This window comes from Camelus dromedarius, chromosome 17, assembly GCF_036321535.1.
Source record: "Camelus dromedarius isolate mCamDro1 chromosome 17, mCamDro1.pat, whole genome shotgun sequence".
NCBI lineage: Eukaryota > Metazoa > Chordata > Mammalia > Artiodactyla > Camelidae > Camelus > Camelus dromedarius.
This window is the reverse complement of record NC_087452.1, coordinates 24,195,763-24,208,420: the sequence shown is the minus strand read 5'-3', so window position 1 is coordinate 24,208,420 and position 12,658 is coordinate 24,195,763. Positions and strand designations below refer to the sequence as shown.

General features: G+C 39.4%; 1 protein-coding gene across 4 annotated transcripts in view; it reads left to right on the top strand.

The window, feature by feature from the left end:
• Positions 1 to 12,658, top strand: part of PTPRG (protein tyrosine phosphatase receptor type G) — a 666,481-nt gene that overhangs the window by 363,506 nt on the left and 290,317 nt on the right. For all 4 annotated transcript variants that reach the window (XM_064496361.1, XM_031470665.2, XM_010980956.3 and 1 more), the window contains one exon: positions 12,409 to 12,588. In XM_064496361.1, coding sequence (XP_064352431.1) covers positions 12,409 to 12,588 — 180 coding nt within the window. The remainder of the gene's footprint in view (positions 1 to 12,408; positions 12,589 to 12,658) is intronic.

Below are 12,658 nucleotides of genomic sequence, written 5' to 3'. Positions count from 1 at the left end.
GATTTTTTTTTTTCTTTATGTGAGATGACATAATTCTGTAATCATTGCTCTGCCACTGGCTTTTTCCCCACTGAGTGGTGTCGGATACTCCTTCCTCCGTTTTCATTTCCTATGACTCTTTCAGATTTAACTTTTAAATAGGTCTTATTAGTACGGTTCAAAGAGTATAAAGGAGTAAGTAGTGAAACATCTGTTCTTATTTCTTCTCATCTACTACCTTTATGCTTTCTTAAATGTGCTCCCAGGGATACTTCATGTCCATACAGTAAATGTATATGTATCTATCTATCTATCTATCTATCTATCTATCTATCTATCTATCGCCATTTATTTTCTCATTTTTGAAAGTGGTAGCGTAGTATAATGTATGTTGAGTTTTTCACTAAAGAATATAACTTGAAAGTTTGATCATTTTAGCTTTAAGAGGTTTCTTTTTCTTTCCTTCCTCCCACCCCCAAGTTCCACACTCTTCCACTGCATTGATTTGTCGAGTTTAGTGAACTAGCCCTTTGGTGATGGATATTTATTTTGTTTTTGATTTTGGATACAACCAGTGATGCGGCCTTGACTAACCTTAACCTTGTATGAATGTGAGTATATCTGTATAATTAACAGCAGGGTTAAGGGAGTACAGATTTGTAATTTTAATTGTTATTGCCAAATTATCTTCCATGAAGATTATCAGTTTCTCAGTTTTGTAAATGAAAGTTCTGATTTGAATACATCCTTGCTAACAGTATATAATCAAACCTCTTGATGTTTACAAAGTTAATAGGTGAAACAATGCACGTATATAATTTTATTTTGTGTTTCTCACTATTTGTGAGGGACCTCAGCTTTTCCTATATTAAGGCTGCATTTGTGTTTCCTTTTTATGAACTATTGGTTCGTATCTCTTGTCTATTTTTTAATGGGGTTTGGGGTCTATTGATTTTTAGACTCTATTGATAGACTAAAGAACCTTCCTTTTTGTAGGATGAATTACAGATTATTTTTGAAGATCATCTGTCTTTCGATGTCTCTTATGGTGCCTGCTGCTGTCAGAAAATTAATATTTCTTTACTGTATTTAATTTCCTCAGTCTTTCTGACTGGGGTTTTCCGTGGTAGGTAGAAGTGTTTTCCCTACTCTGAATTTCCCTGCAACTGCTTCTTGTGCTTTTACTTACTTATTTTAAATATTTAAATCTTGGATCCATCTGAAATTTTTCCTAGAGTAGGATTATCTGCTTTTCAGCCATTGTATAGTATTAAGTAATGGAAGTAGCTTGCTTAGCAAGTCCCTCCTGATGGATATTTACATTATTGCCAGTTCTTTCATATTGTAGATAAAGGGCCAGATGGTAAACATTTTAGGATTTTTGTCTCTTTCACAAGTATTCAGCTCTAGAGTTGCAGCAGGGAAGCGACCATTAGGTAATTCATATGTGAATGGGTGTGGCTGTGTTCCAATAAAACTTTATTGGAACAAAAGCAGCTGGTGGGCTGGATGTGGCCCACAGGCTGTAGTTTGCAAATTCCTCTTTTGGAGTGTGGGTTAGTCCCAGAGATCTAGAAGTGACTCCTTGGTCTCTCACTTATTGTGCGAGGGCAAGTTTACTAGCTTCTGAGCCTCAATTTCTTTATCTGTGAAATGATGAAACGAATATGTGCTTGACACGAGTTGTTGAAAGGATCAAAGAAGACAAAATGTAGAAAGCTTTCCTCACAACTCCTGGCACATAGTGAACATTCTCCAAATGGATGATGCCTTACTGATGTCATTTTATTGATGTATAATATTAATGCACTCAGTCATTTATTATGGGTCTGGGACTAGGGTGTCAAAAAAGCTCAGTAATCAAAAGAAATTATATTTTAGCTTTTTTTATAATTAATTTTTAAAGCTTTTTTGGGAGGGAGTAATTAGGTTTATTTATTCATTTTTAATTTTTTTGTTTAACAGAGGTACTGGGGATTGAACTGAGGACGTTGTGCACGCTACGCACACACTCTACTGCTGGGCTGTACCCTCCCCAACCAATAGAAATTACATTTTAGTGAGATATTTTTGATTACTGATTTTTCCTTTTGCCTCGAGTTCCAGTATAACTTTACATAGCACTGTTACTGATAGTATCTTTATTTAAATTTTTTGTGTTTTGCTCATTGTGGGTATTTTGCATTCACTTTCAGCTTTAAAACACTGCATTGAAGTAATTATTTACCTTGATAACTGAGTTTTGGGTGAATGCCCCAACTTAATCCTTCACTTTTGAACAGATAATTTGTTTATTGAGTGCCTTTTGTGTGCTACGTGAACCAAATAGACAAGTATCTGACATCATGGAGTTTACTTTCTCATGGACCATTTTCGGGAAAGAGAAATGAAGAAAGTTAAGGAGATACAACATGGATGAGTGGCCTGTCTCAAATAGGTTAACGCATCATCTGATTTGGGGAAATGAAGGGAGTTGTTCTTGTTTTTTGGTCACTGTTGCTTCTGCTAAATTCCTCCAGTTTTCTTTGTACATTGTCTTACTGAAAGTTACCCACACTGTAAATGTGTTGAAGTAGAAGTGAAAGCAAGCGGTTCACAGTGTGTCAGAGGACGCAGGATCCATCATGCTGTTTTGGCTTTCCCCATCAGTGTGGCGCTGTGTGTCTAGACATTTCCCCAGATAGTGTTTAATACTTAATACATTTAGGAGCATACATTCCTCCTTTTATAGTTGTCACAGGAAGGGTGTTAATCATCCTGTCTGCAGCCTCTGAAGTGTTTCCCAGTCCCACACACTGCCTCCCGCCACAGCAGGCCCCTCAGCTGTTGAGTGAGCGCCTCATAAAACTGGTTTTAATTTCTCGTTCTTTCCCTTTCAGCCCTCGTGTTGGGGGGTTGGTCTATACATAGCCCTTGCCAACACCAAGCTCCTTAATTCTGCCTCTGGAGATTTTTCCTTTTTCTTGTTCATGGTTAGGATTTGTCAGGAGCCAAAGCAACTTCCCTTCCACTGCACTCTGTGGGGCCTGGTCCTGACCATGGAGAGAAATGGTGTGAAAAAGGCCTTCCTTCCAAAGACGGGAAGTCCCAGCATTGTCTGAACCAGACTGAACCAGACCTTCACTGTCTGTTTTATTTCCCTTCACTCTGACCTTTGGGAATAATACAAGGTCATCTCAGTGGGCCTTCCCGACATAGTAACTTGTGCTGTGGTTTGTCTCAGAGGCAGAAGACTTCAGTGAGAGGCAGCTGTTCCCACGAAGACCTGCAGGGATTCTTGTCCTGTGACCTCTGTGTTACCAAGAGTTAAGAATTTACAGCTGGGAACTTCAGAGCCTTTTCCCTCTCCTTTTGTCTAAATGAGATCTTTAAACCCTTCCCAAGTTTATCCTCTCCTCTAGGGAAAGAGGAAAGGAAGAGAGAGGCAGAGGAAGGTAGGGGAATCAGGAGATGTTATCCTGCAGTATTCCACCCAGCACGCATTCCTGATTCTTATCTTTATACTTTGACATTTTCGTCTTAGTGATGAATGTTGAAGGCGTTGAATGATTTAACTGTTGGCCTCTTTAATCCAGCATTCTGATTGTCCTCCATAGTTTTTAGTCACAAATAGCAGAAAGGCTCCTGAAGCTGTTGTGAATATAAAGACACTTTAAAAGTGAGCCATCTAGAGGTAAAATTTGAATTTCAGGATTGGTTTGATCAGGTCCTACCTCTGTTTTTTTCCTTTTTCTTACTTTCTTTTTTTTTTGGTGGGGGATGGGTGTGCTCCTTCCTCTTTACTTGTCAGCTTTGGCTTCTAGCTCATTCCCTCTTGGTTCCAAATCATTTTACTCCTTCCTTCTTCTTCATTCACATTCAGGGAGGAGGGTAGGCTTTTCTCACAGGCTCTGAGCGAAAATCAGGAGCTCTGTTTGACTGGTACCAACCTCTTAGTCATCCCCTCTGACCAGGGAGATCCCTGGTGCTGATTGGCTTAGTCCTGGGTTGACACCCCTTCCTTAGTCAGTCTCTTGTCAAGGAGGATGGGATTAAACTAATTGCCAAATAACCAGTCAGGCTCTGTTTCTGGAGCCTGGAGCAGGGTCACACCATCTAGAGTTTAGGGTTTGGATGTGGTCCCTAGAAGAAAGTGTAGATAGTCGTGTTTGTTCAGCACTCTCAGCACGTACCGAGTGCTGTTGGATGTGCGCTGTACGTCATAATTCGTTTAATCCTCACCACTTCCTCGGAGTTACTTTCAGGAATGAATCCAGTGAGGGTGCATGATAGCTGAAATACCCACAAAATGGTAAGTGCCTATGTGATTCTTCCGGGAGGTGTTCTTAAGTATTCTTAAAGAGTTAAGAACTCTGGGTTTTTAGAGATGATATGATACAATTTGTGTGTAAGGAAATTGAATCACAATAAGACTTAACCGCTGCCACATTCAGCTCCACTTTGCAGAGTTGAAACTGGAATGAAAAGAGCCAATTTGTGACCTGTCACCACCTGTCCCTCTGGCACTCCTGACAGACATTGGTAATTGATCTTGTCTTTATTGATAAGTAATTACACAGACATTTGGAGCTAACACGTGGGTTAAAGCTGATTTGCCATCCTTGAACTGGAACTCAGATGGCAAGTCTGCTTACCCAGTGTTCTTTCCACCATGCCACGTGACCTTTTTAGTCTCTGGACAATTACTTATGTTGTTCTGTGGGAACAGTCAGAATTCTGCAAGAGCAGATCTTTGTCTTATGAAGAGTGCTGATTGCTTGAAGACACACTTGACTTGAAGGTTGAAGACTTCAGGTCAGAACCAACTTACCTAGAGTTTATAAACATTTGAGATGTTTGGCATTGGACAGTAAGAACTGACTTTTTTATTGATAGCTCAGATGCTTTCTGTAGCCAATTCCATGTTGTGCCTACAAGAAGCAGAAACAAAGTTGGCCCACCTTTGAACAATATTAGTTACATTTTGAATGAATAAACCATTCCAGTTAGTAGTAAAATTTTGATTGTTTGTTTGGATATGAGTAGACTCAACCTGAACGATACAAGTTTTTAATCCCAGGTACACTAAACATACATAGTTTCAGACGTTATCTTTGAAGGACCTTCAGAATCCTCCAGTCCATGAATTATATGCATGCTCTCGGGGGGGCTTTACTACTATCATTTCACACACCCATGCAGACATCAGTCAGTCAGTCAGTCAGTCAGTCAGTCAGTCAACCCTTTTTAGCCTCTGCTCAAGCCTGGAGGTCTGTGGCTCAGAACTACCAGGTAGTCATGATTGGCATCTTCATTCACTGTAATACCCTCATTTTTCAGAACAGTAAAATAGGTTCCAGAGAGACCTTCAGCATCTAGGACCCCCAGTTTAGAGATTTGTGCTGTTTCACATTTTACCTGAAATTCGTTTGAAACATCTAGTCCTAAAATAGACATTCTGGGAAATAAAACAAATAACAGTTGATATTTAAAAAATCAATATAAAGTGGTTCCCATTTCTGGTGTTATTTTCTGATATTCTGGTATTATGATTAGCTGTTGATAGTTACCTGAAGACACACCATCAGTACGAAATGGAGGAATGAAGTTTTTATACCTAAAATTTAAAACCAAAATATGTGCCAAACTATTTTATTGCCTAGAAGGTGAATTTATGTTTTCTTAATTGGCTTAAAAATTCAAAAATTCCTGTCAAAGCATTGAACAATTTCATACCTATACATGAATAAAGTGAAAAACAGCAGGGATCAGCAATATGAATGCTTTTTAGCACTTTTTTCTTTTTTCATAACTACAACAATAAATGCACAAAAGATAATTAAGCAACCGGGAGTGAAAAATGCAAAAGAATCGTTAAGTCCCATAAAGCTTTTTAATTAAAAAATGGAATAGTTTAAAGATGTGTTTTAGATTTGGGAGAAAAACCATTAATTATAATGTTAGGTAAAAAAATGAATACACATATTTTTGGATTGTTGCTCTTAGTTAAAAGTAGACACCAAGATGCAGGGTAATAACCCTGGATCCGGGTAATATTTTTAATATAAATTCCTTGAGGGAGGCATTAATAAGCATATTTGACTAGAAACAGCACATAACATGTATATTAGTTTTGTTTTTAATTAGATTTAGACAGAATTCATTATTTTTAATGGATTTTCATTAGTGAAAAGAAACCGTTACTTGGATGTATTACAGTAAAATAAATTCAAGGTGTGTGCTTATTTTCTGCAAGGAACCTCTTAGGTATTTAAAGAAACCATTGTTTGGAATACAAATCATAGACAGGTATTTGAAATTCCTTGCTTTCAGACAAAAGTATGATTTATATGCGATAAAAACAGCACTTTTATCTCTTTTTCTCAAGTCAGGTATTAATAGTGAAATACACAGAAGTGAGATGGTTTACTTAAACTGTAGAAAAGTCTTGCTGCTGACCAGTTGTATTTGCTGATTGTGGATTTTCAAGTAGTATTGCTGGAGGTGGGGGACAAGATTGAGCTGTTCCTCTCACATTTTTATTGAATTCTTCTTTGAACACAGTGACTTAGTTTTAGTTCAGAATTTATGCATTTCAGCCAAGTTCTTCAAGTCAAATCTGCCTTAAAGAAACACAACATCAGGCAGGATCTCAGATGTGAGCCCAGATTTGCAGTATTTGCTGTTATTTTCACGTGGGGAATTGTCTGCCTTAAACAGGCCAGTTGGAATTAATCTCCAGTTGTGTGCTTTATTCACCCTGCTGTAGAAATACGTCTTCCTGGTTCTAGTCTACTGAATTGTAGCATCTCAAAATGAGAAAAATACAATGACGTGTTAATGGTACACCAAGGAGGTAAGAATGAGTTCTTTTAATGCACAGATGAGCCATAAATTAAGCTAATAATGTTGTTCCTTAAGCATTAGTTTTAAAGGTGAATTTCTCCCAATTTTATAAGGTTTTTATGTAACCTTAAATAATGAAATGTCACCCACAAGCTTGCTGTGTTTTCTAGGCCACCCCTCTTTTCCTTTGCTCTGTGCAAATTCCTTTCCTACAAAGAGAATATGACAACAATCCTGGCGTTATCTTACTTATAAATCAGTGTCCATTGTCTTCTTCTGTTAAGCCATAGACCTGCTTCCAAGTATGTAACAGTAAATCCAGTAAAATCTGGGTGTTAAAATGTAACTCATTTAACAAAACCTAGATTTCATTTGGCTTCTGTGCAGTTTCAGAAATATGTCCCATCTTGTCAGAGGAACCACAATAGAATGACAAAGACCCTACAGACAAAAATGAGCGAGGAAACACATTGGTCACTATTAACTGACTCCAACCTTTATTCAGAGCTCATGCATTTTCTCACTAATTTCCATGTTTGGTTCCACCATTCAGTCTCGGAATAACACATTGCTTTTTCTGTCACAGCTTCTAAGTCATCTTTGATCTACAACTGTTTTTCAGTCTTTCCTTGTTTTTCATGACCTCAATATTGTTGAGGCGTTACTCGCCAAGTATTTTATAAAATGTTCCTAGTTTGGGTTTGTCTGATGTTTTCCTCGAGATCGGTCTGGGGTTACAGATTTTTAGAAAGAATCCCTTCTTCTCATGTCCTATCAGGATGTGAGTGACAATCTGAGTTATCAAACATGAGGTAAACCTTCATCACTTGGCAGGGAAGGGTATAGCTCAAGTGGTAGAGCGCATGCTTAGCATGCACGAGGTCCTGGGTTCAATCCCCAGTACCTCCTCTAAAAATAAACCTAGTTACCCACTCCCAAGATAAAAAATAATTAAGTAATACAATGATAAACAAACAAACAAATAAACCTTCATCACTTGGCTAAGGTGCTATTTACTGGGCTGCTCCACTGGGAATTTGCCTTTTTTGTCATTTTCTACTCCATTTTTGGAAGCTCATTACTAAATGCTTCGGGCATTGGGATTGAACTTCACCTCGTGAAGGGTCAACTGCACTTTTGACTCCTTGTCTTCTGCCCAAGTGGGGGAAGTGCCTAGGCCTAGTAAACTTCCCTCTAATCTTCAAGGAGTGATTTCCTTCAGATGTCATCTCCTCTGGAAGTCCTATCTTTGTGGAGGTGAGGGGCCCTTTACTCTGTATATCACAAGATGCCTGCAGCCACCTGCCTTAGTCCTTGGTTGGAATGCACTGTTGTTTCCTCCATTGTATAGTGAGGTTCTCAAAGGGTTGCTTCACATTTTAGAACACAGTAACGATGGCAGTAATCATAGCAGCCACCTCTGGCGGAGTTTGTTTTGTTTGGTGCCGTTCTAAGTACTGTACATGGATTCTCTCACGTAATCCTTGCAACCCCCACCTTCGATACTGACGCCGCTGATTTTCCTCCACTGAGCCACAGGCAGCTTAAGTCACCCAAGGGAACCCCAAGGGAACTGTGGAAGCTCTGTCCCCTGACACCCATTTCTGGCACTGAGCCTGGTACCGAGCAAGTGTTGAGTCAGTATTGAAATGACTACTGTGATGACTTGATGAGCAAGGCTGATCTTCCTTCTTGATTGACCTTCTTTGATTAGAGAGCTCTGTTAAAGCATAGGAAAAAAAATTCAGTCTTAGAAATAACTGTGCTTCCCAAAAGGCACTGAAAGCTAAATTCTATCACATTCCTTTCTTTTATAAACCATAATTGCCCTTGGTGGGCTTGTTAAGTTTGCACACAGATTCCATCATGCCCATCACGTGTTTGTTGCTTATTTTATCGTATCACTGTTCAGGTTAATTTAACGTATTAATAAACAAAGGAAGGCATACTTCCTTCTGAGGTTGACATCCTGACTCTTGAGACCAGGGGAGTGAAGAAGTCTTGGTAAGAAGTCAGCAGATAGAAGTATAGAATTCAGACCCAAACAGTGCACAGAAAGCATGCTGTAGTGTAATGTCATTTGAAGCCAGAACTGTGGAAGACCCTTTAATCTCATCTTCCACTTCATACATTTGTGCCAAAAATACACATAACCACGACGCACTGTGTGTAGGGTTCTGTGCTGGGTCCTGGAATACAGTTGAACAAGACAAAGAAGAAACCTGTTCTCATAGAGAAATGAGCTAGTGGGGAAGCCAGACGTTAATGGAGTAAAGAATAAATTACATTCGTGATAAGATGTCCATAGGAAAATAAGAACCCATTGCCAGGAAAGTACACAACCTAGTGTATTTTTCATGGAAGCCTCCCTCACTAGAAGTCATTTAGTCTGAGATCAGACCTTCAGCCAGGAATTTCACATGCATTCACTGAATTCATTCAGAAGAGAATATTTTTCATCGTAGATTGAGTGAGAATGGCTGTTAGATTTCCGTGGTACTAACATGCCGGCAGTGTGTGTCCATCAAGACCTCATTCCTCCCAGACTCTCAGCAGGTGAATGGGAAATTACTTTTGGCAGCCAAACCGCCCTGTGGTTTCTACCCCTGAGCCCCGTGCCTCCCTTTTGAGAAGGTAGCCTTGCACGTTAGGTTGTCCTGTTGGACTTGGTGGGCTCCTCAGAATGGGTCCAGCTGCCAAAATGCACGTATTCGAAGAAAGAGTCAGTAAGAGGAAACTGAAACACACACGTCTCTTTTTTCTTTTTTCAGGTTAGTTAATGTCAGGCCTGAGAGAGGAAGGCTTCTTACTGATTGTTTTTACTCCCCTCAAAACTAGGTGTAAGTTAACCACAGTCTTTATTTAGTGCCATGTTTTTTACTTAAAGGCGTTTATTCAAAGTTCTGAAAAACAAAGCATTTGCTGCTGTGAGCCTCGTGCAACTGGAAATGATTAATAGTGTAATTCTCAGTCCTTTGTAAAGTGTCTTTAACACTGAAGAGATTTATACAGTGTGGACTGGCAATGGTGCTTCAGTGTGAGAATGGGTAATCGATACTTGCAAGCTTGGAAAAAGTGTTCTATTTCCTGCACTAATGACATAGGGGTTTTTGCAAGGCAAGGGTGTCTGGAGCATGAAGCACTCCAAAGAAGAATTAATTTAAAATCTGAAGTGGAAGATCAGTTTCAATTAAAATTGCACTTGAACGTATATTGGGTAGAAGTGTGAAAGCAAGCATGCAGTCGGCTTAAATCTTCAGATTGTTACCAGTGAGTAAATGAATCTCACTGCTCTGAACCCTGATAATATTTTTATAGAGTGCTAAAGTATATTTCACCCCTGTCTGGAAGATTATGAGAAATGATGTGAATGGCAAGTACTTTTCAGAGGTAACAGAGTATTTTTTTTTTAATTTTATTAGTACGATAACTACAAGATGTCTGTGTGTTTTCACAACTGTTGGCTTGTCTTCATATTTCTTTGGAGTCATGTGTTTGGATGGATTTTACCATGCATTTTTTTCCCCATTGAGTGTAATTTTATTGTAGTAGTGAGTTTCTAAAAGGCATTATCCACACACACACCATATTTTTTAAATATGGTTTTAAAATACCATATTAAAACATGAGTTTCCATAATTCAAGCATACAAGCCCAACTGTACCTAACCACAATTTACATTTTGGTCAGCCATCCAATATATCAGCGAGCCCTTTATTCAATTGTTCAATGGATTCTTTTGGCATCTGGAAGAAAATTTAGAGCGGATGGGATAATTGGACCCACTCCTTCTGTCCCCTTTACCCTCCTTTTTTTCCTTCAAATATATTGATGGATGATGAAAATAAAGTTTGGCTGGAACATAGGCAAATGCTTGCTCTGTTCCTCTGTGACTCATCACAGTCTTAGGGGATCTGACCAAGAGGGGGAGCGACACGAGGGAAGAGCCCTAGACAATGCCTAGTTTAGTTGGGAGTCCTACAGTAAGGGCACTGGTGATGCTAACTTTTTCTAGGAAGTGTTAGGACATTTATAAGTGACTTCGAAAGCGCCCCGAGGTTGCTAAGTCTCTGCCAATCAGCGAACGTGTCTTTTCTGATACTCTTTTATGTTACTGGGAAAATGACCCAGGAATAGAGCGAGGCCGAGTTATTTGTCAAAGAACCAGCATGTGAATCAGTTTTAAGGAGCTTCGGCGGTTAATTTTGCAGCCATGAAGCGTCTTTACTATGACCGAAAAAATTTTCTGCAGTTGCCCCTTTGTTCATGGTACCTCTGTTCTTATCAGCTGGGAGCTGTGTCAGACTCGGGGATGGGGAAGCCCGTGGCCAATGCGTGTGTGGTAGTGGGTTGGGCGCAGGTGTGGACTCTTTTTCAGTAGGAAGGAGATTTACCCCAAAGTGTCCTGTGCATCATACAAGGCTGGGTATAGAGTGAGGCAGAAAAATACGGGTTCATGGATGGGTCGGACTCCTAAAGTCACTTTGGCCATTAATTCTCTTTTATCTGATTTGAAAGCTGATCTGATTTTAAAGGTTAAAAAAAAAGTGTATTTCTATATTTGTTTATACACACACTAAACTTTATTGATTGGGAAGCTTAAATTTTATCTTCTAAAAATTATACAGTTTAGACTTATTCTGCATCTGATTCTCAAAAAGAAATTTATCTTTAATCTTTCTAGCAAAAGCCTTTTTTTCTTTTTTCAGCTGACTACTTCTGCTTTGTCATGTGAAGAAGGTTAGAAGTAGAGTGGGGAAAAGTTACAGGGCTTGTTGTCAACTTGGTAGACGTCTCGCCTGGGGTAGTAGGGCAGTTGCAGTGTGTTTCCTCTGCCTGTTTTTGATTGGTGCGCATCTGGGACTGTGTGTTACAGCAACATTCGCTTCCTCTCTTTCTGTGCCATATGTCTCCCAAAGTCTTTTTTTACATGAATGCAGAGTCCAGTCTGAAGGTAACTTTATGCCCCCACATCCGATGACAGAGGGATTGAGAAAGAGAAGTGAATGCCTTGTACAAACTGATTAAGCTGAAGAATCTCTCACAGTTACCCAGAAGGAAAACCCTGCTTCATTGCCTGCATTATTTATAATGACTCTCATCCAATGTTGTGTTGCTTTTAATTTTGATTTTTTTTTTCCTTTTCCAGTTCAAAAACTCTCAGGAGCATAGAAGAAAGTTGTGTTCAGTGTAGTATTATTCACGATAGCAGACCGTCCTAAACTGATTAAGGTGTTTTCTCCTGAATAAGTAAGTGTTCTCCTTATTTTAGGAAACTTGCTTAAATTTTTTTTAGAGAGTATGGACAACTCTCTGACAGCCCTTCTGCTCAGCCCCCTTAGTCTGATTACAGAGAAAGTCAGCAAATGTTTGATTACAAATCAAGAAACAAAACTATCTTAAGTAATGTATCTTTTCTTTAATTTTCTTGCCCTATCAAGCAAGTGGCTTGGACTCATGGTTTTCCAGTACACGGAAGTCTTTGGAGTGGGCCATACAGGAAAATGTATGTTAGGAGATGCAGTGCTTGGCTTTCCTATGTTTGGTTCCTTCTATCCCTGACCCTTCAGCTATGAGGATTGAAGTCTTGTTTTCTTTTAACAGGTGCCTATGGTCCTGAGCACTGGGTCACGTCTAGTGTCAGCTGTGGGGGCCGAAACCAGTCGCCCATAGACATTTTAGACCAGCACGCGCGTGTCGGTGAAGAGTATCAGGAGCTGCAACTCGATGGCTTCGACAATGAATCTTCTAATAAAACCTGGATGAAAAATACAGGGAAGACAGGTAGGCGTGTCTTCTCCCCGTGTCTGACATGAAATGTTTCTGGATGTTTTGCGTGTTTACCTTCACCACC